At 45.0% G+C, this 27,680-nt stretch overlaps 1 protein-coding gene across 4 annotated transcripts in view; it reads right to left on the bottom strand.

Annotated features, from left to right (window-relative positions):
* lhfpl4 (LHFPL tetraspan subfamily member 4) overlaps window positions 1–27,680 on the bottom strand; it is a 215,355-nt gene that overhangs the window by 29,025 nt on the left and 158,650 nt on the right. For 2 of the 4 annotated variants that reach the window (XM_033037114.1, XM_033037113.1), the window contains exon 3: window positions 19,098–19,114. In XM_033037114.1, coding sequence (XP_032893005.1) covers window positions 19,098–19,114 — 17 coding nt within the window. Of the gene's footprint in view, window positions 1–8,608; window positions 9,619–19,097; window positions 19,115–27,680 lie in introns of those variants that run through there. The other 2 variants (XM_033037112.1, XM_033037111.1) reach the window with 2 other exon arrangements.

Below are 27,680 nucleotides of genomic sequence, written 5' to 3'. Positions count from 1 at the left end.
AGAAAAGGAATAGGCGACGTTTTGGATCGAGACCCTTCTTCAGACTGCCTTCAGTGTGTTTTCTAAAGTTGCCTCATCAATGTGGGAGATGTTGACAGAGCCCAACACAAACCACCTGTTCCCAGACATTGATGCATCAGCTTGGTAATTCAGCTTGACTGGGAGAATGTGTGGAGGGCATGCACGTCATAACAAACAGCTGGAAGAGAGAAAGCAAGGAGAACTCACCATCCCCACATCTTCCTGAGATGCAAATGTTTTATCCTGAGCTTCACCATTATGTAAGATGATTTAGACCTTAGAGATACTGTGCAGAAATAGGCCCTTTGGCCCATCGAATCCCCGCCGACCAGCAATCACCCCTTACACTAACCTACACACACTCGGGGCAATTTTACAACTTACAATTAACCTACAAACCTGCGCGTCTTTAAAGTGTGGGAGGAAACCGGAGCACCCGGAGAAAAGTCACGTGGTCACAGAGAGAACGTACAAACTCCATCTAGACAGCACCTGTAGTCAGGATCAAACCCTGGTCTCTAGCTCTGAAAGGCAGCAACTCTACCGCTGTGCCATGGTGCTGCCCTGATTGTGCATTAATGAATGTGCATTAATAAGAATACATCCACTGAAACCTGCACTCTCAGAGCAAGGTCGGCATTGCATCGCAAGTAACTATCAAGGTGACAATGGCGATTAATTTCAATGCAACAGACTCATTCTTGGTTACAGCCAATGTGACATGCAACAACACATCCACTGTTGAGTAAGGGAAGTCTCCATTGAAAGACAGCTAACTAACTACGGTTAATTTTCAATTCAATTCAATTCAATTCAACTTTATTGTCATTGCACAAATACAAGTATAGGTACAACGAAATGCAGTTTAGTGTCTGGTCATAGTCATAGTGCAAGATAGTAGAAGTAAAAATAAAAATACAAAATAAGCATACAATAAAAATAAAAAATACTGGTTAACAATGTGTGGATTGTGGATGAATTAAAACTGGTACATAGGCAAATAACTATATACAAATGGGATAAATGGGATAAATGGCTACTAATTCTATTTCAGTAGCATTTGCAGAGAGCATAGTTAAGTGAAATCCCACACTCAAATCCCACAATGAAAGAGTATCATTTAGCAATTACATTTAAATTCAGTGAATTAAATAAAAAATAAACCAGCTTCAGCAATTTCCATCGTAAATTTACTGCATTATCATCTGGTCACTAATGCTTCTTGGGAGATTATTTCTGTTATCCTTACCAAACCCAGCCTACATGTAATTCCAGAGGTACTGAAAGTTGAGTCTTAACTGACCTCTGGAAAGATCTAACTAAGCACCCAGTTGCATCAAAACTGTCTTCTTATAAGAATGAAGTAGTACCAACTATCTAACACTGACCTCGTCTTTCAATATGGGCACATAATATACTCATAGTCACAGAGTCACGCAGCCTGGAACCAGGCCCCTTGGCCATCTACACTAGTCCCACCTTCCTATGTTTGGACCATATCCCTCTAAACTGTCCTATCCATGTACCTATCGAAATGATTTTAAAAATTGCAACAGTGCCGGCCTCAACTACCTCCTCCAGCAGTTCATTCCACACACCCACCACACTTTGCCTGAAAAAAATGACCCCCCAGGTTGCTGATTCCCCTACTTAGGGCAAGAGACTCTGTGTGTCTACCCGATCTATTCGGCTCATTATTTTGTACACCTCTATATGATCGCCCCTCATCATCCTGCGCTCCAAGGAATATAGTCCTAGCCTGCTCAACCTCTCCCTAAAGCTCAGGCCATTGAGTCCTGGTAACATCCACGTAAATATTCTCTGTACCCTTTCCTGTTTGACAATGTCTTTCCTATAACATACTCCTCAAGAACAGGAGACATACAGAATAGAAACAGGTCCTTTGGCCCAATAAGTCTACACCAAGCATCAAGCACCCTTTCACACTAATTTCATCTTTTTATCTCATTCAGCTTCTCCAACTCCATGCACAATTACATGCTGGAGGAAATGTGCAAAGACCAATTAACTTACCCACCATCACATCTCTGGATATGGGAAGAAGCCTTGTGCAGGGAGAATGTGTAATCTCCAGGAAGGCAACAGTGGAGATTGAATGAATTAAAACAGACAACATGGAAAGATGCCCTTCGGCCCACCGAGTCCACGCCGACCATCCATCACCCACTCATACTATTTCTAGTTCCATGTTATCATCCATTCCCTACACACTAGGGGCAACTAACAGAGGCCAATTAACCTCCAGACCTGCACGTCCAGGCCCGTACGAAGCTTTTCAAAAAGGGGGGTGGCATGACAGGTTTACAAAAAACTTAATGTGAAATAACGTGCGCGCAGCGCACATCACGAGGGCGAAGCGTGAAGTCCCTCGATGCCGGGGTCGAGGGCCCGCTGGAAGCTCTGGGGTTTTAGATGCTCTCTGGTCCATTCTGAGCCTTGTTTTGGAGCATTTTTGCACCAAATCTATGACCAATATTTCAGAAATTAACAGAAATCTGAGGTAGCTTTTTCACTCAAAGAGTGCTGGGTGTATGGAACGAGCTGCCAGAGGAGGTAGTTAAGGCTGGGACTATCCTAATGTTTAAGAGACATTTGGACACGTACATGGATAGAAACAGGTCCTTTGGCCCAATAAGTCTACACCAAGCATCAAGCACCCTTTCACACTAATTTCATCTTTTTATCTCATTCAGCTTCTCCAACTCCATGCACAATTACATGCTGGAGGAAATGTGCAAAGACCAATTAACTTACCCACCATCACATCTCTGGATATGGGAAGAAGCCTTGTGCAGGGAGAATGTGTAATCTCCAGGAAGGCAACAGTGGAGATTGAATGAATTAAAACAGACAACATGGAAAGAGGCCCTTCGGCCCACCGAGTCCACGCCGGGGTCCAGGGCCCACTGGAATCTCTGGGGTTTTAGATGCTCTCTGATCCATTCTGAGCCTTGTTTTGGAGCATTTTTGCACCAAATTTATGACCAATATTTCAGAAATTAACAGAAATCTGAGGTAGCTTTTTCACTCAAAGAGTGCTGGGTGTATGGAACGAGCTGCCAGAGGAGGTAGTTAAGGCTGGGACTATCCTAATGTTTAAGTAAACTAGTCCCACTCACACAAACGCGTGTGAGTGGGACTAGTTTAGATGGGACATGTCGGTCGGTGTAGGCAAGTTGGGCTGAAGGGCCTGTTTCCACACTGCATCATTCTATGACTAAAAAGTGAAGAAGAAAAATGCATGTCGATAAGTAGAGCAGATTTGAAAGAGGAGTGAAATGTAAAGGCAGAGAGAGGTTTGTGGGTGGAAAGGAACATAGGAAAGGAGGGGGAGAGTGGGCTTGGGCAGATGGGTGAAGGGAAAATAGTCTCAAAGTGCTGGAGTAACTCAGTGGGTTAGGCAGCATCTGCGAAGAATATGAATAAGCGACGTTTCACAGAATGCTGGAGTAACTCAGTGGGTCAGGCAGTATCTGTGGAGAACATGGATAGGTGACATATCACAGAGTGCTGGAGTAACTCAGTGAGTCAGGCAGCATCTGTGGAGAACATGGATAGATGACATGTCACAGAGTGCTGGAGTAACTCAGTGGGTCAGGCAGCATCTCTGGAGAAAATGTATATATTATATTTCGGGTCAAGACCGTTCTTCAGTAATATTCATGATGTGACATGCATAGACATTCCTGAATGTTCCCAAACCATCGTGAGCTACTTTGTTACGGTGCTTGCCCTCTCCTATAACATCTCTGCTGCCTTGGGTGATGCAGGACAGGACACAAGCTTTGGGACACGGTGTGAAGCTGTTGCTGTCTGTCCCAGCCTGGTAAAAATCTGGATGGAGTGGATTTGGAGAGGATGTTTCCACTAGTGGGAGAGTCTAGGACAAGTGGCCACAGCCTCAGAATTAAAAGACATTCCTTTAGGAAGGAGATGAGCAGGTATTTCTTAAGTCAGAGGGTGGTGAACTGTGGAATTCATTGCCACAGACAGCTGTGGAGGTCAAGTCAATGGACATTTTTCAGGAGGAGATTGATAGATTCTTGATTGATACGGGTGTCAGAGGTAATTGGGAGAAGGCAGGAGAATGGGTTTGAGAGGGAAAGATAGTCAGAGAGTGATACTGTGTGGAAACAGGCCCTTCGGCCCAGCATGTCCCATCTGCACTAGTCCCACCTGCCCACGTTTGATCCATATAGCTCCGAACCTGTCCTATCCATGTACCTCTCTAACTGTTTCTTAAATGTTGTAATAGTCCCTGCCTCAACTACCTCCTCTGGCAGCTTGTTCCATACACCTACCACCCTTTGTGTGAAAAACATACCCCACAGATCCCTATTAAATCTTTTGCCCTTCAACTTAAACTTATGTCCTCTGCTCCTCGATTCACTTACTCTGGGCAAAAGGCTCAACCATATCTATTCAAATCATGATTTTATACACCTCTATTAGATCATCCCTCATCCTCCTGTGCTCCATGAAATAGAGTCCCAGCCTACTCAACCTCTCCCTATAGCTCTGGCCCTCTAGTCCAGGCAACATCCTCATAAATCTTCACTGTACCCAGTTTGATTACATATTTCCTATAACATGGTGCCCAGAACTGAACACAATACTCTGAATGCGGCCTCACCAACTTCTTATGCAACTGCATTATGACCTCCCAACTTCTATACTCAGCCTGACCCGCTGAGTTACTCCAGCACTCTGTGAAACGTCACAGAACAGGGCAAGATTAGCAAGTTTGCTGATGATACAGAAGTGAGTGGTTTTGCAGATAGTGAAGATAGTTGTGAAAGATTACAGCAGGATCTGGATCAATGCCAGGTGGGCAGAGGAATGGTTGATGGTTGCATGGTTCCTTGAAGGTCGTGTCGCAGGTATATCAGGTGGTCAAAAAGTATTTTGGCACTTTGGCCCTCATCAGTCAGAGTATTGAGTATAGAAGTTGGGGGGTCATGTTGCAGTTGTATAAGACGTTGGTGAGACCGCATTTAGAATCTTGTGTTCAGTTCTGAGCACCTTGTCATAGGAAAGATGTCAAACTGAAAAGAGTATAGATATCCCCATCCTGGATCAGTCCAATCAGGGTTGTGTCATCCGCAAACTTGAGAAGCTTGACAGAGGTGTCTGTGGAGGTGCAGTCATTGGGTGTGAAGTGGTGATTGGAATGGGATGGGTGTAGAAGGGCCTAGTCTTTGCAGACTGAGGTCAGGCTGTGAGTGGGTGTGAAGTGTTTGTTGGGGTGGGAAAGGGTCCACTCTTTTCATACTGGAGTAGGGTAAGGGTCCAGCGGGGGTGGCGTGGGCCCAGCAGGGGTGGCGTGGGCCCAGCGGGGGTGGCGTGGGCCCAGTGGGGGTGGCGTAGACCCAGCTGGTGTCAGTCGGGGTGGCGTGTGCCCAGCGGGGGTGACGTGTGCCCAGCGGGGGTCAGCGAGGGTTGCATGGACCCAGCTGGGGTGGTGTGGGCCCAGCAGGGGTGGCGTGGGCCCAGCTGGGGTGGCGTGGGCCCAGCGGGGGTCAGCGAGGGTGGCGTGGACCCAGCGGGGGTGGTGTGGGCCCTGCAGGGGTCAGCGAGGGTGGCATGGACCCAGCGGGGGTCAGCGGGGGTGGCGTGGACCCAGCGGGGGTGGCGTGGGCCCTGCAGGGGTCTGCGAGGGTGGCGTGGACCCAGTAGGGGTCAGCAAGGGTGGTGTGGGCCCAGCGGGGCTGGCATGGGCCCAGCAGGGGTGGCGTGGGCCCAGCGGAGGTGGCGTGGGCCCAGCGGGGGTGGCGTAGGCCCAGCGGGGGTGGCGTGGGCCCAGTGGGGGTGGCGTGGGCCCAGCGGGGGTGGCGTGAGCCCAGCGGAGGTGGCGTGAGCCCAGCGGGGGTGGCGTAGGCCCAGTGGGGGTTGCGTGGGCCCAGCGGGGGTGGCGTGGGCCCAGCAGGGGTGGCGTGTGCTCAGCGGGGGTCAGCGAGGGTGGCGTGGACCCAGCGGGGGTGGTGTGGGCCCAGCAGGGGTGGCGTGGGCCCAGTGGGGGTGGCGTAGACCCCGCTGGTGTCAGTCGGGGTGGCGTGTGCCCAGCGGGGGTGGCGTGTGCCCAGCGGGGGTCAGCGAGGGTTGCGTGGACCCAGCGGGGGTGGTGTGGGCCCTGCAGGGGTCAGCGAGGGTGGCGGGGGTCAGCGGGGGTTGCGTGGACCCAGCGGGGTCAGCGGGGGTGGCGTGGACCCAGCGGGAGTGGTGTGGGCCCTGCAGGGGTCAGCGAGGGTGGCGTGGACCCAGCGGGGTCAGCGGGGGTGGCGTGGACCCAGCGGGGGTGGCGTGGGCCCAGCGGGGGTGGCATGGGCCCAGCGGGGGTTGCGTGGGCCCAGCGGAGGTGGCGTGGGCCCAGCGGGGGTGGCGTAGGCCCAGCGGGGGTGGCGTGGGCCCAGCGAGGGTGGCGTGGGCCCAGCGGGGGTGGCGTGGGCCCAGCGGAGGTGGCGTGGGCCCAATGGGGGTGGCGTAGGCCCAGCGGGGGTTGCGTGGGCCCAGCGGGGGTGGCGTGGGCCCAGCGGGGGTGCCGTGAGCCCAGAGGGGGTGGCGTGAGCCCAGCGGGGGTGGCGTGAGCCCAGCGGAGGTCAGCGGGGGTGGTGTGGGGGGAAGATGGCTTGGGCCCCGGCGGCGGGGGGAGGTGAGGGGAGCGGGCTCCGCCGCAGCGGCGTCTGGTGTTGGGGTTACAGCCGTTGGGTTCAGATTCAGCCACTCCCGCCCGGGGACGGGAGAACAGAGAACTGGCCATTTCCAAAGTGGAAATGTAGCTTTATTTTTTTCCGAAATTTATTTTTTTCCGATTTTTTTTTTTCTTTTTTTTTCGGTGACCTTTTCTTAGGGGGAAAAAAAGGGGGGTGCGGTCGCACCCAACGCACCCCCTCTTTGGACGGCCATGACGTCTTTGAGATGTGGGAGGAAACTGGAGCAGCTGGATGAAACCCACATGGTCGCAGGGAGAAAGTGCAAACTCCACACGGACAGCACCCGAGAACCGCCAGGACTAAACATGGGTTGCAGGAGCTGTGAGCTAGCAGCTCAGAGGCCAAGTCAGTGGATATTTCTTTCTAAATGAGATAGATAGATTCGTGATTAGTACAGGTGTCAGAGGTTATGGGGAGAGGGCAGGAGAATTAGGTTAGGAAGGAGAGATAGATCAGCCATGATTGAATGGCGGAGTAGACTTAATGGGCCGAATAGCCTCATTCTACTCCTATTCCTTATGACCTTATGACCACCTGCTGCTCACAGGTGTCTAAATTCTTGACGCAAATCTTCCCAATTAATTAGATCAAATCTCTTCTCTTTTCCATGTGGATCGATACTCATTATCAGTACTTGCCATTTTTAGGGAGATTATGAGATGCTATTCTTCCTTTGACACAAAGTGCACTGTGGTCCAAGGGGGAAAGTTGAGTTGGAACCAATGCATTTAGATTGACTGTATTATTGAGCAAAGGATACAAATTCATTGTAGAGATTGCTGAGGTTCACATGAACAGAGGGGCAACATAGAGTCGTGTGATTTAGTGCTTGACGTTGGAACTCTGTTCCTTCATTTCCAAAACTCTACCTGTGGCTTTCACAGTTACACCTACCTCGAATATCCTTTATTCACAATGTACCACCAAAACTCTGGTGCAAGTGGTTCATCAGGCAAAATGCAGTTTGCTCGAGGCTTTCAAGATACAATCTTCTTTCTTCTTTCATTTCTCTACTGGAGAACGATTCCAAAGGCTGACAAAATATTGCACTGTTTTAAGGTTTTCCTTTTAAGTTCCAGCAGTGTTTGACCTTGCACAACCTCAGTGCCCCTGAAGATCATCTTGCCATCTGTGAGGAATTTGATTCCCTAAGTGTGAAGATGCGCGGCGTAGCACCGCGTCCCGTCATGGACATTGCCGTGAAAGTCCCTGAATCAATACTCAATTCCTTTCATTTACTTGACTCCTGTTGTAGCAGCATCTTTCGAGGAGGGCGGCCGTGTGCAAGTTTGACTCTCGGTTGGCCGAGATTCTGCTTTGAATCAGTGGCTGAAGACACTAGAGTAAAACATATGGAATAAAGCAGATTGCGGCGTCTGCGTTGCAGAGAGATATCCCACAACTGATGTGCTTGACTGAAGGCAGGGTGGACGTGTCTCATTCTTCCAGCCAGGGAGGTGAATCTTTGCTGTGTACAGTGTGTTATACAAACTGGCAGTATGATGAAGGCGTTCAAATTGATGGGGGGAGGGTGGGTGCTGTGCAAGCAGAGGTCAAGAATGGAGGAGTGTCCGTCCCAAAGGGTGATTGTCTTGGCACCGAGCTTTAGGATGACTTCACCTGAAGAAGTGACAAACTGCCTATGTTTTTTGTGCTGTTCACAGAAACATTATCGATCCGTACAAAACGCTCGCCTATATTTATCTTGAATTATATGGAATAAAGTGACGGTAAAAATATGAAGTCAAAGACCCTCATGAAAGACAAATGCTTTCATGTAATTCATTCACGATAAGTGTGGACAAGTTAAAATTTTTGAGACGTTACAAATAACGGAAGCAAATACAAGGGTGAAATGGCATTTTTTTTGTTTTATTTACATATTGATGAAGTGTGCATGCCTAATGCTTGTACTGTGGTAGTTTCTCCAGTGTGACCTTACAGCATCTTTTCAGTGAGTGGCCACTGGTGGCAGACTGTGATCTTGTCATTGTGATATCAGTCGATGAGAGAGACATATCAATCTGTGGGCTGTGGATAATGGAGAGAGCTGCGGCACTAGCTGATGTATGTGCGTCATGGCATGAGATCTGTTGACACATCTGAATGGAAGGCCCAATGTCCACCTGATAGGTTTCTGTGGTTATTGTACTCGAGCTGGTCACCAACAGAGACAGATTGCTGGCGTGAGTGCCATCCTCCAACTGTTGGTGGCCCAAGGCTTCTTCCAGTGTGTTTTCCATGTGCTCAAGTCGGCCATCCAGCTGGTTAAAACCAGCTTTCATGGATTCCCTAAGCTCTGAGAAACCTTCCCTGATCGCTGTCTGCAGTCCTTCCTTGAGATCTATCAGCCCTTCCTTCAGGACTGACACCAAGTCACTGACTCCATGGGCCACCAGGCAGGTCTGCACGGCGCCCATTCTAGTGTCCAACACCTCATTCAGGTCAAAGAGAGAACCTTGGATTTCTTCCAATCTTTGGTCCATGGATCTGTGGAAGTGCTTCACCGCCTGGTGAATATCCTGTTGATGCACTAACACTTTCGCCTTGAAGGCCTGCCCCTCAATATCCGCGCCCTCGTTATCGTGCTCAGGCGACCCCACATTGGGACTGCCGCTGTCCGCAGCGGGTCTGTCCGATTCGCCCTCCTCCACCGGCACTGCTAATTCCTCCATGCCGTTCTCCTGTTGGGGAGATCGAACCAAAGTTTGTAAGGAAGGGGAAATGGGAGTTACGCTAGTGAGCACGATCTGGGTGGGGGACGAAACGGACGCGCTTGTAGAGTCGGATGTTGTCAGGTGGCCAGCTGCCTCTGATGATGGTGGCGAGGTCTGACTTGTGGCTGAGGCAGAGAGTCCCGATATGTCTGCGAAGAGAATAGAAAGAAATTAGTGTCCCTGTGCCTTCAGAATGTGAAGTCCTTGTCAATGAACATATTTGTAAATCTCTCAAAAAAATATCCAAACTATGAATGTAAATTATCTGTTTATCTCCAGTACTGGATTAATTGCACTTGTTATTATAACTCGTTTATCGTTAAATGTACGGAACACAACAACAATCACTTACCGGAAAGTGTGGAGGCAAATCCTGGCTCAGGGTTCCAATATCATGCAGAGTTTCAGTAGGCAAGAATTGGAGGAGTTTCTCTTTTCATTGTTAATACTTTATGGCTGTAGTCCTCCACTAGTTCCATTGCAAATTAATCTGTTGAAGATCAGATCTTCCCTTTGCTATACTTTTGATTGTGGTGAAACATTTTCAGCTAAGCTGGCCGGGTGTTTTTAATGACACATTTTAATCGACATGTTATTGCATTCCTTCTGAAATTTAGGATTACACTGCCCTTTGTTGGAGGTGCCAAGCGTTGAATGACCATCCACTAACTCTTCCACCATAACATCATATCTGGCTGTAAACTTTGATTTACTTGCTGCTTGTTTGTTTTGGACCCAGTCACGATGTACACATCAATTGGATACAGGAGTCGGCTCCTCAGCACCTCAAGTGTCCTCCGTCATTTAAAATAGGTCATGTTCATAAGCTCCAGGAGCAGAATTAGGACATTCATCCCATCAAGTTTACTCTGCCATTCAATCATGGCTGACCTATCTTTCCCTCCTAACCCCATTCTCCTGCCTTCTCCCCCAAACCCCTGACACCCGTACTAATCAAGAATCTGTCAATCTCTGCCTTAAAATATCCATTCTTGGCCTCTACAGCCATCTGTGGCAATGAATTCAACTGATTCGTCAACCTCTGACTAAATCAATTCCTCCTCATCTCCTTTCTAAAGGTATGTCCTTTTATTCTGAGGCTGTGACCACTGATCCTAGACTCTCACACTGTTAGAATCATCTTCTCCACATTCACTCTATCCAGGCCTTTCACTATTCGGTAAGTTTCAATGAGGTCCCCCCCATCCTAAACTCCAGCGAGTACAGGCCCAGTGCCGTCAAATGTGATAAAATCCGGGCTTATCTGATGTCTACTGATGGCAGTACACCTTTGCTCAGCTTTGTTTAGCAAGTATTTGTCTATCACTGCCTTAAAAATATTCAACTTTACATCCAACACACAATGAGGAGGAGAGTTCCAAAGAACTACATCTCTCAGAGAAAATTTCCCCTAAGAATAGGTGGAATTCTTTAATGAGAGGGTGAAGAATCTGTGGAATTGATTGCCACAGAAGGCTGTGGGTGGGCTGAAATTCTGGGGAGGGGGGGATGAGGTGGATGGGGGGGGGGGGGGGCTGTCCCCCCCATGTGTTGAGAGGTGGGTGACAATCTCCCCCCCCCATGTTTTGTGAAACATGTTGCAGCAAAACCGAAGCCTCCGAAGTCGAGTCGCAGCTGCAATGCCACCACAGCCTCGAAGTCAGCCAGCTCCGTGATGGTAAGTGCACAGGCTCTGCGACCGGAGCCCTCAAGGTCGATTCCAGTTGGAGGCCGCCAGCTCCTAGAATCTCACAGCCCGGGACTAGAATCTCACAGCCTGGGACTGACTGCAGTTCCCAGGTTGCAAAAGTGAATTGAAAAAAAATATGCCTGTGGTTTCGGGTTACGGGCCGGATTCGGCCCGTGGGCCGTAGGTTGCCGACCCCTGTCCTAGATGTTAGGCCTCGTTGTGTCCCCTCCCCCCCCCCCCATGTTTTAAAAGCGATTTCCGTCCCTGGCGCCAAGTCACGGGGTATTCTTATGACGGAGATTGATAGATTATTGGTTAGGACGGGTGTCAGGGATTATGGGGAGATGCCAGGAGAATGGGGTTGAGAGGGAAAGATAGATCAGCCATGATTGAATGGCGGAGTAGACAATGGGCCAAATGGCCTAATTCTGATCCTATAACCTTTGAAATTATAAACTGATATTTGTTTTAGATCGATGACTCTTTGTTTTACAAACAGTGACGTTGCTTCCAGATACAGTACAGTACACCCACTGGTGGAATCATACTTTCCTCATTCTCTCTCTTAAGGCCTTATATGTATCAATCAAATCCTTTCTTGCTCTTCTAAACTTCAGTAGATACAAGGCCAGCCGGACCAATATTTCCTAATAATACAATCAGCACCGCACAGTGGCTCAGCGGCAGAGCTGCTGTCTTGAGTGACCGAGGTTCGATCCCGACCTCAGGTGCTGTCTGCGTGGAGTTTGTATGTTCTCCCTGTGACCATGTGGGTTTTCTCCGGGTGCTCGGGTTTTCTCCCACATCCCAAAGACGTGTGGGATTGTAGGTTAATTAGCTTCTGCAAATTACCCCGAGTGTATAGGATGCGAAAGTGGGATAATATTAAACTATTGTACGGGTAATAAATGGTCAGAGTACACTCAGTTGGCCGAAGGGCCTGTTTCAACACTGTATCTCCAAACTAAACTAAAATCCCTCTGTTCCCGGTTTGGTTGGGCATATCTTCTCTGAACTTCCAAACATGAGCATCCTTCTTTAAGTAAGCAGATCAATACTGCACGTAGTTCATCAGAAGCAACCACACCAATGCCTGACTTAACTTAAATACAACCTTCCTACTTTTCCATTCCATTCACTCACAATAAGCAAAAACATGCTGTTAACTTTTCTACTTATTTATAAAACCCGCTTCATAGCCCTGCGAGGATCTTGTACGAGGGTGAAAGATGTGTATTTCTGAGTCTACAATCTCATTAATTAATTGTTAATTCTTTCTGTCAAAACAGACCATTTTTTCCACATAATATTCCATTGCCAGATCTTTGTCCACTTAATTAATCGTAATATTCTATTGTGGCCTCTTTATGTCCTTTCACAGTTTACTCTCCTCCCTATCTTGGTGTCATCAGCAAATGTAACAACCATACATTTGATGCATTCATTCCATGTTATAGTTTCCATGTTCAAGAGTCCTACAGCATGGAAGCAGGCCCGTCGTCCATGCCGACACACATACCCCATCTAAAGTGGTTCCATTTGCCCACGTTTGGCCTATATCCCTCTAAACAACAATCACCATCTCAGACGGGCAATTTTAAAGCAGTGTTACAAGATCAAGGCTCAGCCAAGTGTCAAAGGAAAAAATCAGAGACATTAACCCTACGCTGAGTGTTCTCTACTAAAGGATGGCACGGTGGTGCAGCGGTAGAGTTACTGCCTTACAGCACCAGAGACCCAGGTTCTATCCCGACTATGGGTGCTGTCCGTACGGAGTTTGTACATTCTCCCAGTGACTGCGTGGGTTTTCTCCAGGTGCTCCGGTTTCCTCCCACTTTCCAAAGAAATACAGGTTTGTAGGTTAATTGGCTTTGGTAAAGATTGTAAATTGTCCCCAGTGTGTAGGATAGTGCTAGTGTACAGGGATCACTGGTCACCGCGGACAAGGTGAGCCGAAGCGCCTCTTTCCACACTGTATTTCTGATCGTAACTGAACTGAACTCATCAAAATCCAGCATATGCATTGAACAACCTTAATAACAGTTCTAAAATGTTCCCTTTAGCAGATGTTAGCTAACTGGCCAGCAGTCTCCCGATTTCTGTTGCCTTCCCTTTTTCAATACAGAAGGTGCATTTACTATTTTCCAATCGATGGTTGTAAATTTTCCTAAGCTCCCCCTTCCTTTCCAGTTCCCAATTACAGCAATTTCTCGGATGTTATTTATATTATTGACAAGCCAAAGGCTTCATGTTCTGCTATTACACTAGTTTGCAGACGCCATGATGTTGGTGACTACTTATCTTCTCTGCTAATGGAAAACGCCAGTGTTGGAAATTGGAACTGGCTGGTTTATTGGAAGTGAGCGATGGCTTATTTTCCTCAATATTTATGAAAAACCACCTTAATGTCCAAATAAGAGTTTTATTCATCAGTAATTCTTGCATTTTTGAGGAAAACTGCAAAGCGATTTTATTTGACCTGCATCCCTGGTGATGTATTTTGCACATTTACTGGTGGGGTTATTCATGGAAGGAGGAAAGACCTTTATTTTCATGGAATTTGGCATTTTCTGCAGATTATTCTGATTTAGAAACTCTCTCTGGTTTGGGGATAGGTTGCCTTACATGATAAGGACAAATGAATGGCATTTCCAGGAACATCATTGAATCCTAACTGATCGTCCGATCAGCAGAGAAGATTATTGGCTGCAACCTTCCCTCCATTGATGAACTGCACACTGCAAGGGCCAAGAAGCGAGCGGGCAAGATCATCTCTGACCCCTCTCACCCTGCCCACAAATTCTTTGAATCACTTCCCTCTGTAAGGCGACTCCGGACTGTCAAAGCTGCCACAGCCAGACATAAAAACAGTTTTTATCCACAAGTAGTTGCTCTACTCAACAGCCAAAAATCTGTAGCCTCCCTTCGATCTGGTATTTTGTTGGTTCACATGCTTGATCAATGGTGTTTTATCATTAATGTTTTATTATTATTAATGTTTAGTGTTTTCTGAGTTATTCGTAACTGTCATTGTATGTCATGTTGTTACTTGTGGGTGGAGCACCAAGGCAAATTCCTTGTATGTGAATACTTGGCCAATAAACGTACTTACTTACTTACTTACTTACTTAACTCGTTGGGGTTAAGATGTTTTGGTTGGGAGCACTGTTCACCTACAGTATTTCATGCCCCTGTCTAAATAATACAAGTGACTGGAAAGTTAGGTGGGGTTGTTGCTGGGAGAAGTCATTCCTTAACGACAGTGTGACACAGTGGGGCAATAGAGCTGCTGCCTCACAGCGCCCGAAATACCAGGTTCGATCCTGACCTCGAATGCTGTCTGTGTAGAGTTTGTACGTTCTCCCTGTGATCACATGGGTTTTCTCCAGTTTCTTCCCACATTCCAAACATGTGCAAGTTTGTAGGTTAATTGGCCTCTGTAAATTGCCCCTAGTGTGTAGGATGTGATGTGGGATTGCATAGAACTAGTGTATGGGTAGACAAAACAGCTGGAGAAACTCAGCGGGTGCAGCAGCATCTAAGGAGTGAAGGAAATAGGCAACGTTTCGGCCCAAGTTTGCAAACAAGTTTTCTTTAGTCTGTAGAAGGGTAGAAAGATATCGAAGGTACACAAAATTGCTGGAGGAACTCAGCGGGTGCAGCAGCATCTATGGAGCGAAGGAAATAGGCGACGTTTCGGGCCGAAACCCTTCTTCAGACTGATGGGGGGTGGGGAAAGAAAGAAGGAAAAAGGGGAAGAGGAGGAGCCCGAGGGCGGGCGGATGGGAGGGTGGGAGGAGACAGCTAGAGGGTGAAGGAAGGGGAGGGGACAGCACAGGCTAGCCAAATTGGGGGAATTCAATGTTGATGCCATAGGGGCGCAAGGACCCCAGACGGAATATGAGGTGCTGTTCCTCCAATTAAAGATATCTCCAACACTTTACTGTTGGATCTCTGTTTAAATCTAACCATGATGAATGGGAAGAGTAGTGTATATTGATCTCTATCGATATAAAGCAAGGTCAGGGCGGCACGGTGGCGCAGCAGTAGAGTTACTGCCTTACAACGAATGCATCGCCGGAGACCCGGGTTCGATCCCGACTACGGGTGCTGTCTGTACGGGGTTTGTAGGTTCTCCCTGTGACCTGTGAGGGTTTTCTCCGAGATCTTCGGTTTCCTCCCACACTCTAAAGACATACAGGTATGTAGGTTAATTGGCTTGGTAAATGTAAAAATTGTCCCTGGTGGGTGTAGGATAGTGTTAATGTGCAGGGATCGCTAGTCGGCGCGGACACGGTGGGCCGAAGGACCTGTTTCCGCGCTGTACCTCTAAACTAAACTCAAACAAGTTTCTAAGAAGCATGAGGTCAACTTAATAAAACTGCAATTTATGCAACAAAAGCACTAAATTAATAATCTATATTATAACAAATGTAACCATGCAAATAGAATAGTCATACATGAAATAAGTGCTAGAGCAACCATAACCTGCAGGGCTGAATGTAAAGTCCATGAACACAATGGGCTGAATGGCCTCATTCTATGCCATGACTTTCCATGATTTTCTGAGTGCTTTTCTGAAACACAAGGGAGTGTGAGTACGCTAAGGTTGGTGCTAGCTAAAACTGCCGGGACTGCACTTTCTCCCAGTGTGGTTGCATGGAGCTAAATTGCACAAAATGTATAATTAACCCAGGGCCCACTACTTGCATGAGTTGTTGTGAATGTCAGGCATGTGCGTCAGAACCACTTGGCAATAATCTCACCATGAGCTGTTTGTCATGCCGATGCAGAGAGCAGAGAAGGGGAATATCTTGGCTCATTGTTTGCTTGCATAAACAGTGCAAATGGGATTTTGCTTCAACAGAGGTTAGAGGAGAGAGTCACAAAATATGAATGCAGTCAATTGGCGAACATTCCCAACCTGCTTTATGGCTTCATGTGTGGAGTTAATGGCCGCATCGTAATTGCTCACCAGTTGAGATTTGATTTAGGTAAATCTCAATTCAAATCAAGTAATAACATTAAAATTCTTCAATCATTAACTACAGCTCGATAAACCTCGACTGATGGCACCACAGGATGTACAGTCCGTGTGTGAATGTCATCATGCATCAGTGAAGTGGAACGTGTAGTGGGTTGATGTTAATGCCGGGAATCACTTCTGATGGACACAAAATGCTGGAGTAAGACTGCAGGACAGGCCGGCATCTCTGGAGAGAAGGAATGGGTGACGTTTCGGGTCGAGACCCTTCTTCAGAGTCAGGGGAGAGGGAGACGTAGAGATATGGAAGCGTAAGGTGTGAAAACAAGAGATCAAAGGGGACAAAGAACAAGGAACATGTAGAATGGGTCATTGTTAACTGTGGGGAAGTTGACAACGAGGCATAAAATTGCTACTGATATCTGTATTGTCATGGAAAGAACTGCAGATGCTGGTTTAAATTGAAGATAGACACAAAATGCTGGAGTAACTCAGCGGGACAGGCAGGATCTCGACCTGAAATGTCATCCATTCCTTCTCTGCAGAGATGCTGCCTGTCCCACTGAGTTACTCCAGCATTTTGTGTCTACCTTCTGTATTGTCATAATATGTTTAGAATTCCCTGGTAACCAAATGTCACTAACAAAGGCATAATAGTGCCGAAGATCGACATAAAAAGTCTCAGCGGGTCAGACGGCATTTCTGGAGAAAAGGAATTAGGTGACGTTCGGGTCGAGACCCTTATTCACACCTCAGCATAATAGAGTCAATTGGTTTGCTTTGCTCATTTGGTATCATTATCAATATACACCAATGATTGGTTCCTTAAATCACATTTTAGCATGTCATGAAGTGCATGCAATTGATTTGCCTCTACGGTTATGAAGGGTGAGAGAGAAACACCCTTAGGGGTTAAATCCTATATTTGTATATTGGGAAGTTGAGAGGATATCTATACAGCTTATGAGAGAATGTGACACAAGGCCAAGAGTCAACAAAAATACAAATGAACAAATAAATTATAATGAAGTGATCTGTGCATAAAAGATGTTTTAGTGTAATAAAAAGGAACAGCAGATGCTGGTTTATACCACAGAGACAAATTGCTGGAGTAATTCAGCGGGTCAAGCAGCATCTCTGGAGAACATGGATAGGTGACGTTTCGGGTCGGGACTGAAGAATGGTGCCGACACAAAAAGTCACCTATCCATTTGTCCAGAGATGCTGCCTGACCCCTGAGTTACTCCAGCATTTTGTATCTATCTAAGATATTTTAAAATGACACCGAGCATGCTTGCACTTGCAATCTGATATGGCAGATTTTTGTGTCGGTTATGGGAGTAAGAGTTATAAAAGTATAATGCCTGTGGTCTGTGGTATAATTTAAGTTTAGATTACTGACATTTTGGGGAGTCCGAGTTTATCCATTATTCTCAGCACTTAGCCACAAAACTACTCAGCTAATAATTTGTTAAAATTAAACTTCGGTACAGGTTTACGTGGTGAGCTGAATCTGTCCTCTTCCAATCGTAGCTCCCTTCCCAACATCACACTGACAGATGGAAAATGGCTTTTAAAGCCAGAATATTAGGTATCCCATGAATAGAGTCAGACACTGCTCTAGTCATGAAACTCATTCTACCTCACTAACTTAGCCACAAAACTACTCAGCTAATAATTTTGTACAAAGGGTTTTAACAATAAATGTTGAAAGAAGCTGCATCAACTGCAGGAAGTTATTTATTTAAAAAAATCATTCCTAGTCAGACTCTTATGACACTGACAAGAGGGGTGTTGATATGTGGGGTTACACTTGAACTGACACAGATTCCAGCACAGTAAGACTGTAAGACATGGGAGCAGAACTAGATCATTTGGTCCATCGAGTCTCTCCACTCTTCAAGAGAAAACAGTTAAATAACCAGTTTATTAACTGAGTAAGATCGTAATTTTAAAGTTAGAAGAAATATAATGATGTAATACGTAAAATGTTCCTACTAAACGGGCTAAATAAACAAGTGGATTCTGTGTTGTGCACCACATACTGTCGCCTTTTTCATTGTATACACATCTCTACACTAAATACATGAACGTCAAGCTATACAAATGTGATACATACAAAACACTGCGTTGCTTATATTTATATACAAGCAACAGCATTCTGTATAGTATATAAAATAGTATATATATATATTCTTAATATGTAGACCAGACTTTGCTGTTACTTTTTATAAGCATGGTATTGTTTTCTTGTCTTTAAACAATATGCTAAAGGTATTGTGTACTTGTGTAAAGGTTCCAAAAGATATTCAAGTTAGAATCCCTGTACATTCAAAATGCTGCATTTTATTCCCTTTGCCGTCAGTGAATTTCCAGCCTTATATATTATCGCCTATTATCTACCCTCTTTTGTTTACGGAGTACCCAGTGTAGTAGGCTTTTTGTGTTGCTGGACAGTGAAAATAGTGCTTGCTGTGGATTCCCACAGCGAGTTCTTGATCTTTTCTGTGCTAAGAGATGGAAAGGCAAGAGAAGGGGAAATGCCTGAAGTAAATAAGCTGGTAGTTCACCCAAATCATCTATCACGCAGAGAGCTACTTTTGGCATGATAGGGAAGGTGTTCACCTGCCTACTGACTCTTTGAGAAACAATACCAAATATGGAGAGACAAAGATTGTTCAAAAGCAAACCAAAAATATACACAATGAATCTTGGGCCTATACTTGCTATAACAAAAAAAAACTTTGTAGCGATCATTCTAAAACTTGGTCCTTTCAAAAGACACTGATTTTTATATTTTAGCAACAGTTGTTCCCATTTTCAAAACCTGCTTGCATTAAACACAAAAGCCAGTTTTGTTCTTAACACGGTCATTTGGTGTTAAGTTGGTAGCCTGTATCTCACTGCTCTGTTCTCCAGACGAAATTACATGAAATAACATGGTTTCCACTTACCGCGGGACCGGTGAAATCTGAAAAACAACAGAAATTAAAAAAAGCAATAAATGTAATGTCCTCATAGAAACACAAAATAGAGCATCCCGACTTAACCCGACTCCCCTCTGCCCATCTCAGTCTTTTCAGTTGTGACTGAAATTGCAACCTTCCAGTTTCACTTCCATCACTGAAATGTATGAGAGGATGGGCCCAGTGTTAAATGGGACTGATGACTGCAGTCAGTCCAGATATCATTCCCTGGGCTGGATTAGACAACGTGATGGGCCAATTCATTTGCATCAGATCATTCAATCGTTCCTTTGGCCGCTCCAGTAGGCTTTAGAATTTAGAGTTCAGAGATACAGGCTCAGATTCAGAGAACAGGCCCTTCGGCCCACCAAGTACGTGCCGACCAGCGATCACCCCGTACTCTAGCACTATCCTACACGTTAGGGACAATTTACAATTTTACCGAAGCCAATTATCCTACAAACCTGTACATCTTTGAAGTGTGGGAGGAAACCGGAACATCACGGAAAGAAAACCCACGCGGTCACGGGAGGAACGTACAAACTCTGTAAAGATAGACCCGTTGACAGGATCGTTCCAATACTACCCCTTAGTGCAATCCCTGGGCCTGACCAGTGCAGTATTTCTGTCAATGAGTCAGTTCAGTTTGTGGTCTGGGAGAGGGGGTGGGAGAGGGAGGGGTGTGGGGGGGAGGGGGGAGGTGGGTGGGGGGGGGAGGGGGGGTGATAGTGGCAGACATAGTTGGCCCAGCAATGAAAAATAATTGGGCATATGTGAAGATTCGGACGGTATTGTAGGTTACAAATTAATTTTACAATCTATAAAAGATGACTTCCGATGTTTTTGCTCACTGGGTAGTAGGAATATGGGCAAACAATTGAAAGCCAGGATTATTTTTAAAAACTAGACTGTCAAAATAAAAATTTGTAACGATTTCTATTAATTGGGTTCAATATGGAAATTCAAAATCTGCAGCAAATTGTTTTCACTCCTGCAATCTGACACATTCGAGCTGTAAGGTGAAATGCTTTGTTTGTTCGGTCACGTCGACACTGTTAACACCATTTGTTATTTACAGCTAGCTCCTGTACCATTGGTCTTCTTTTAGTATTGTATTGCTAAGTTACATGTAATTGAAAAACTCAGTAAGCTGTCTGCCACAACTCGCTTTTGTTTATCTTCTAACAAAACCCCTCCATCTCCATCCATCTCTGGGATAACTCGTCAAAAATCAGTTGTACAAAGAAATAAGCGCACTGCTAGAAATCTGGGGAGAAGTTAGTGAAAGGTCAGCTGCTGGTTAATTCTGGTAAAGATTTCCACCCAACACTGTATTTACTGTATTAGTACAGGTGTCTGAGGTTATGGGGAGAAGGCCGGAGAATGTGGTTAAGTGGGGAAGATAGATCAGCCATGATTGAATGTTGGCGTAGACTTGATGGGCCAAATGACCTAATTCTACTCCTACCACTTATGGCTTATAACTACTTTCAAAAGGTTAATATATTATTCGAAGGTTACTTGTTTCTTGTTTTTTTCTGTCTTCAATGCTGCACAGAACCAGGTAGATTTGGGAAAAATACTACCATGATTAAACATTTGCACAAAATTGGGCGGTAGGAAATCCTGGAGATAATTCTAGAAACGTGAGATTTGTGACAAAACAATTCTCATGGGAAGAAGTTGCTGGAAGTAGTTTAAAATAAAGAGATTTGGCAATATGTTTCTCTTCACATCATTCAGTAATAAATGGATCATTCATACTTAGTTTATTACCTTTATTGACATCATGGTGAATCATATTGCAATAATATCACTGTAAAATAAGTGTGGGGGGCTGCAACTTGCTGGCAATTGTGATTACTATGTTCATTTGAAGTGCAGGTATTTGACAGGGGCAATAGTTCGATAAAATATGCGTCAATGGCAGAAAATGACAATTAAAATGTATTCAAGGAAAATCAGGGAATATGAAAAACGGGATATTCTAAAGATAGGAGGGAACAAAAAAGAGTCTATAATGAGAACTTTTTGAGGCAGCTCTCCTCTTCAAGTGGCTGTATTCAAGTAGAAATTAAATCCATTGATAGGATAATGATTCCATTGCCCAGATCAGGCTCTGTTCACTAGAAGGAACCGAGGAAAGACAAAAGAAACTTACTAAAAGCCCTGTACCGCTGTACATGATCAGCCATGATCATATTGAATGGCAGTGCAGGCTCGAAGAGCAGAATGGCCTACTCCTGCACCTATTTTCTATGTTTCTATGTACGAGTTCATTCAAGAGTTCTCCCGAGTTTGCCCTGATTCGAACTCAGAGATTTACGGTAATGGCCGCTCGCAGGTACTCTGGGCTCACGTGGACATTTTTCAACATGTTGAAAAATCTTCACGAGTCTTCCCGAGCTTACCGCGATTCCCGAGTACCTGCCATTAGCGTTACGAGCCGCTATGCGAAGTCCCCAAGCTCTGACATACCCGCTACGTTAATTCTACGTGCTTACCATGAGTTTGATTTATTTTAAAATTCGGGAGAGCTCTTGAATGAACTCGTACAGTGGGACAGGGCTCTAAAGTAAGTTGACTGCCCTTTGTTACTGCCAGACATCGCATTGGCAACCTCACCCGGCCTAGGCGCCACATTTTCGGGGGGAACTTCAGGGGGAATTTCAAGTGCGCTCTCGTAATTTTGTCCGGACCAAAGGATGGTGCCGGACTACCCGTTGCTGGAAAGTCAGTCGTGGACTTTGGGTTTTATTAGTGAAAGAGATATTAATATTCAGAGAAAGAAGGAAATGATCAGAACAAATTTACCAATGGCTCACGCATCCTTTGCAGCAAGATGGACAGAAAATCATGGATAAAATGTCTAAATGTTCCTTTAGAAACACAGCAGTTTTATTGTGAGATATCAGCAAAATTGCCAACATTTTGTGCCTTGTAAAGTTCTTTTTTGTGGCTTTCCATTTTATGTGACAAAGCTATGTCCAGGAGATTTGTAAAAGAACAACCAATATTCTTATCTAAGGAGGCCTATTGATTAATCACTGGCTTTATTTAGTCTTTGGAATGGAACTAGATAATGCTGGAATAAATATTGCAGCAGAAGAGGTGGTGGCACATTGGAAGAATATGTCCATGTGATATAAGAAAATGAACATGCAAAATCACCAATACAGAAAGCTGAAGACGCCTTTTCATATTATCCAACGACACCAGTCACCTGAAGGATAGACACAAAATGCTGGAGTAAATCAACGGGCCAGGCAGCATCTTTGGAGAAAAGAAATAGGTAATGTTTTGGGTCGAGGCCCTTCTTCAGACCGAGTCAGGGGAAAGGAAATTGAGAGATATAGGTGGTGATATAGAGAGATATACCTGTTGAACAAATGAATGATCTGCAAAAAGGTAACGATGATCAAGAAACGTCTATATCTCTCGTTTCCTTTTCTCCTGACTCTCAGTCTGAAGAAGGGTCTTGACTCAAAACATCACCTATTCCTTTTCTCCAGTGATTCTGCCTGACCCGCTGAGTTACTCCAGGTTTTTGTGTCTAGCTTCAGTTTAAACCAGCATCTGCAGTTTCTTCCTACGCATTTTGTCAGCTACCTGAAAGAGATCACTTGAGATCATCACCTCTTCTAGCTGCTCCCAATGTCCATCCTACACGTTGCAAAGAAGATCCCAATATCTAGTCCTTGCCTTTGCTTCATTAACTGCTCCTCCTGCACTTTAGTGCCCACGCTTTATTTAGAGTGGTGCTTTCCTTTCCTACAAAACCTCCTCTCAGCTAATTCCTGCCAAGGCTGAAAACCATTAAACAAATCATGGATCCCAGATGAATGTGTGACTCAGAAGCAAGCCCATTCAGCCCATCCTATCCATACTATCTGAAATAGAGCCATCTAATCTAATCCAACTTCCCAGTACTCCGTCGATAGCGATACAGGTCACAGTTCCACAAGTACACAATGAGTACTTGTAAAACTAGGCATCAACTTGGAAAGATGCTCTTTGGTCGGCCCAAAGCTTGTTGGCCTTCCAGCAGAGCGAGATATCTGTCTGGGAATGTCCCAACTGGCCCGTTCAAGACTGCAGGAGCATGTTTTGAGGGATTCGTTGAAGCTTGGTGCAGCCAATGCCAAGACTCTGTGAGGGAGGACCACAGTCTAGGGTCCTTCCGCTGCTGGACATTGAGGCGCAGAGTCCAGTGGGGGACACCCCTCAAATAAGGTAAAGGATATCACACCAGGGGCCACAAGGATACCAAGGATGTTTTGCTTAAATATACGTGAACAATACTGACTTTAGACCTTACTTTAGAGATACAGTGCGGAAACAGGCCTGTCGGCCCAAGTCCGCTCCGACCAGCGATCGCCACATACTCTACGTCTACCCTACACACTAGGGACAATTTACAGATGCCAATTAACCTACAAAACTGTACGTCCGTGGAATGTGGGAGGAAATTATAGCACCCGGAGAAAACCCACGTTGTCACAGGGAAAACATACATATTCCATACAGACAGCGCCCGGAGTCAGGATCGAACCTGGGTCTGCGACCCTGTAAGGCAGCAACTCTACCACTGTGCTGCCCTGTGTATGACTGAGTCTGACACTAATTAATGTATCGACACTGAGAATGTTTGAAGAGTTTTTGCACCGTTTTTGTTTTGTATATTTTTTAAAATCTAAATAAAGTTTATTTTTGGAAATAAAACAAATTGTTAATTTAGGCATGGGTTTCAGACTCTACTGATTTTTCAGGCAGTGAGCTCCAGACCCTAAACATTGTCTAGATGATAAAATATTTCCTTGTCTCCCCTCTGATCTTATACCGATTACTTTAAACCAAATGCCACTTTGTTTTTAAACCTTCTGCTAAGTCCTTCACTCAGCCCTCGCTCCCACACCACGACCAGTCCACTACTCCATAGTAAACTGCCACAATCTATCCAATGTTTCCCAGTGCTAACATTTTCCCCATCTGTCAACAAGTTTCTCCATACTTTCCCCATACTTCAGTTTTCGAGTCAGAGTCATCGAGTCAAACAGCATGGAAACAGGCCCTTCACCCCAACTTGCCCAAACCGACCAACATGTCCCATCTGCACTAGTCCCACCTACCTGTGTTTGGCCCATATCCCTCTAAACCTACCCTATCCATGTACCTGTCTAAATTTTTCATAAACGTTGCGATGGTCCCTACCTCAACTACCTCCTTCGTCAGCTTGTTCCATACACCCACCAACATTTGTGTAAAAAAGTTACCCCTTAGGTTCCCATTAAATCTTCCCCCCCCCCCCTCGCCATAAACCTATGTAGCCTGGGACATTTGTGGTTTGGTCATTGGACATCAACCTCATTCATCTCAAAAGCTGAGAGTCAAGAGACAGTGTCATATGTACCAAGATTGGAACAAAATTCTTACTGCGTATAAATGTTATCTCATGCATCCCCAATGCTGCATACATCATCTCCACATAAAGCAACTTATAACCATATATAACCATATAACAATTACAGCACAGAAACAGGCCATCTCGGCCCTTCTAGTCCGTGCCGAACACTTACTCTCACCTAGTCCCATCTACCTGCACTCAGACCATAACCCTCCATTCCTTTCCCATCCATATACCTATCCAATTTATTTTTAAATGATAAAATCGAACCTGCCTCCACCACTTCCACTGGAAGCTCATTCCACACAGCTACCACTCTCTGAGTAAAGAAGTTCCCCCTCATGTTACCCCTAAACTTCTCCTTAGTTTAAACCCCTTAATTCTCAAGTCATGTCCTCTTTTTTGAATCTTCCCTACTCTCAATGGGAAAAGCTTATCCACGTCAACTCTGTCTATCCCTCTCATCATTTTAAAGACCTCTATCAAGTCCCCCCTTAACCTTCTGCGCTCCAAAGAATAAAGCCCTAACTTGTTCAACCTTTCCCTGTAACTTAGTTGCTGAAACCCAGGCAACATTCTAGTAAATCTCCCCTGTACTCTCTCTATTTTGTTGACATCCTTCCTATAATTAGGCGACCAAAATTGTACACCATACTCCAAAATTGGCCTCACCCATGCCTTGTACAATTTTAACATTACATCCCAACTTCTACACTCAATGCTCTGATTTATAAAGGCCAGCACACCAAAAGCTTTCTTTACCACCCTATCTACATGAGATTCCACCTTCAGGGAACTGTGCACAGTTATTCCTAGATCCCTCTGTTCAACTGCATTCCTCAATTCCCTACCATTTACCATGGACGTCCTATTTTGATTTGTCCTGCCAAGATGTAGCACCTCACACTTATCAGCATTAAACTCCATCTGCCATCTTTCAGCCCACTCTTCAAATGGCCTAATTCTCTCTGTAGACTTTGAAAATCTACTTCATTATCCACAACACCACCTATCTTAGTATCATCTGCATACTTACTAATCCAATTTACCACACCATCATCCAGATCATTGATGTACATGACAAACAACAGTGGACCCAACACAGATTCCTGTGGCACCCCACTAGTCACCGGCCTCCAACCTGACAAACAGCCATCCACCATTACTCTCTGGCGTCTCCCATTCAGCCACTGTTGAATCCATCTTGCTACTCCATCATTAATACCCAACAATTGAACCTTCTTAACCAACCTTCCATGAGGAACCTTGTCAAAGGCCTTACTGAAGTCCATATAGACAACATCCACTGCTTTACCCTCATCAATTTCCCGAGTAACCTCTTAAAAAAATTCAAGAAGGTTAGTCAAACATGACCTTCCAGGCACAAATCCATGTTGACTGTTCCTAATCAGACCCTGTTTATCCAGATGCTTATATATATTATCTCTAAGTATCCTTTCCATTAATTTGCCCACCACTGACGTCAAACTAACAGGTCTATAATTGCTAGGTTTACTCTTAGAACCCTTTTTAAACAATGAAACAACATGCACTTTGTGGATTGCAATTGAGATGGGTTGTGAATAAAGTTAATGCTTCGGAGGGAGTTCCTTTATTTTGACACTGAAAATCTTTTGTTTAGTTTAGTTTAGTTTAGAGATACAGCGTGGAAACAGGCCCTTTGGCCCACCAAGTCCGCACCGACCAGCAATCACCCATATACTAGCACTATCCTACACACACTAAGGACAAATTACAATTTTATCAAACCAATTAACCTACAAACCAATATGTGTGTGGAGTGTGGGTGGAAACCAGAGCTCCCGGAGAAAACCCATGCAGTCAGAGGGAGAACATGATGCATTGAAATTAAAGTTGGGACCTGGTGATGGCACAGCACAGGAACAGGTCCTTCAGCTCAAAATATCCATGCCGAACATGATGCCAAGTTAAACTAATCTCATCTGCTTGCACATAATCCATATGCCTCCATTCCCTATGTGTCTATCTAAAAGCCTCATAAATGCCTTGATTGTAGCTGCCTCCACCACCATCCCTGGCAGTGCGTTCCAGGTACCCACCACTCTCAGTATAAAAAACTTGCCATGCACATCTCCTTTAAACCTTGCCCCTTCCACCTTAACGCTATGCCCGCCGAGTCTTTGACATTTCTATCCTGGAGAAAAACTGACTGTCTACCCTATCTACATCTCATAATTTTATATACATATATATACTTCAGTAGGGTCTGATGTCATAAGATCTGACATGTTTGCAACAGAAAGACTTGGGAGGATAATCTAGTCATCTATCTGTGTGAGGATAAATAATTGATCCTTCCATTCCCAGCTGCTCCAACATATAAGTAATTTGTGAAATGTAAAGTGCAAATGTTCGATTGATCAAATTAAAATGCCCCCCCTCCCCTCCCCGTTTTAAAGCTAAGCAGTGTGTTTTGTAATGTTACGTAGCTGAAGGATACAGCAGCCTAATCTCTCCTCCCATTATATTCACACGATTCAACACAAAGCCAATGTCACGTGTAATTTATCTAACGATTTTAATGTTACACTGACATTGAGCCCTTCAATGCACTTGAAATGATCATTAACATATCAGCAGATTTGAAGCATTTGTGTTGAAGCAGTTTGCGTAATCTAATAGCACTGATGTTTCCACTGAGTTCCCTCAGATAAGGGAATGAAAGTATAGTTGGAATAATTCTGGGGAATGCAATTTCTCTTGAATTCTCACTGGATTTATTAGTGTTGATCTTACATGATGTGCTTGGAAATGTTTCTATATTTAGTTGATTAGACATTTGATTTATTTTTCTTTTCTCCAACCAACTGCATGCAGCCTTTAATCATTGGCCGGATGAGTAATTTAGTTGGGATTAAACCGGAGATCTTCGCTGGCCCGTACGACTTGTTTTCTCACTGAATGAAAAACACCAGGTTTCTGAGGAAGTCCTAATGAACGTTTCCATGACAACACTCACACCTTCCTGTTTGTTCAGCTAACATTTTTTAAAATGTGTAACACATTACAATGTGCTGAGTTCACCTCTGATGCCCAGATTAATGACGCATGTAATTTTTACAAATATTAAACTATCAATATTGTCCCAGTCTTTTAAAAATTAAAATCAATGAAATTAAAATAGA

This window comes from Amblyraja radiata, chromosome 18, assembly GCF_010909765.2.
Source record: "Amblyraja radiata isolate CabotCenter1 chromosome 18, sAmbRad1.1.pri, whole genome shotgun sequence".
Taxonomy (NCBI): Eukaryota; Metazoa; Chordata; class Chondrichthyes; order Rajiformes; family Rajidae; genus Amblyraja; species Amblyraja radiata.
The sequence above is the reverse complement of the archived record's forward strand: the minus strand, read 5'-3'. Positions and strand labels throughout refer to the sequence as shown.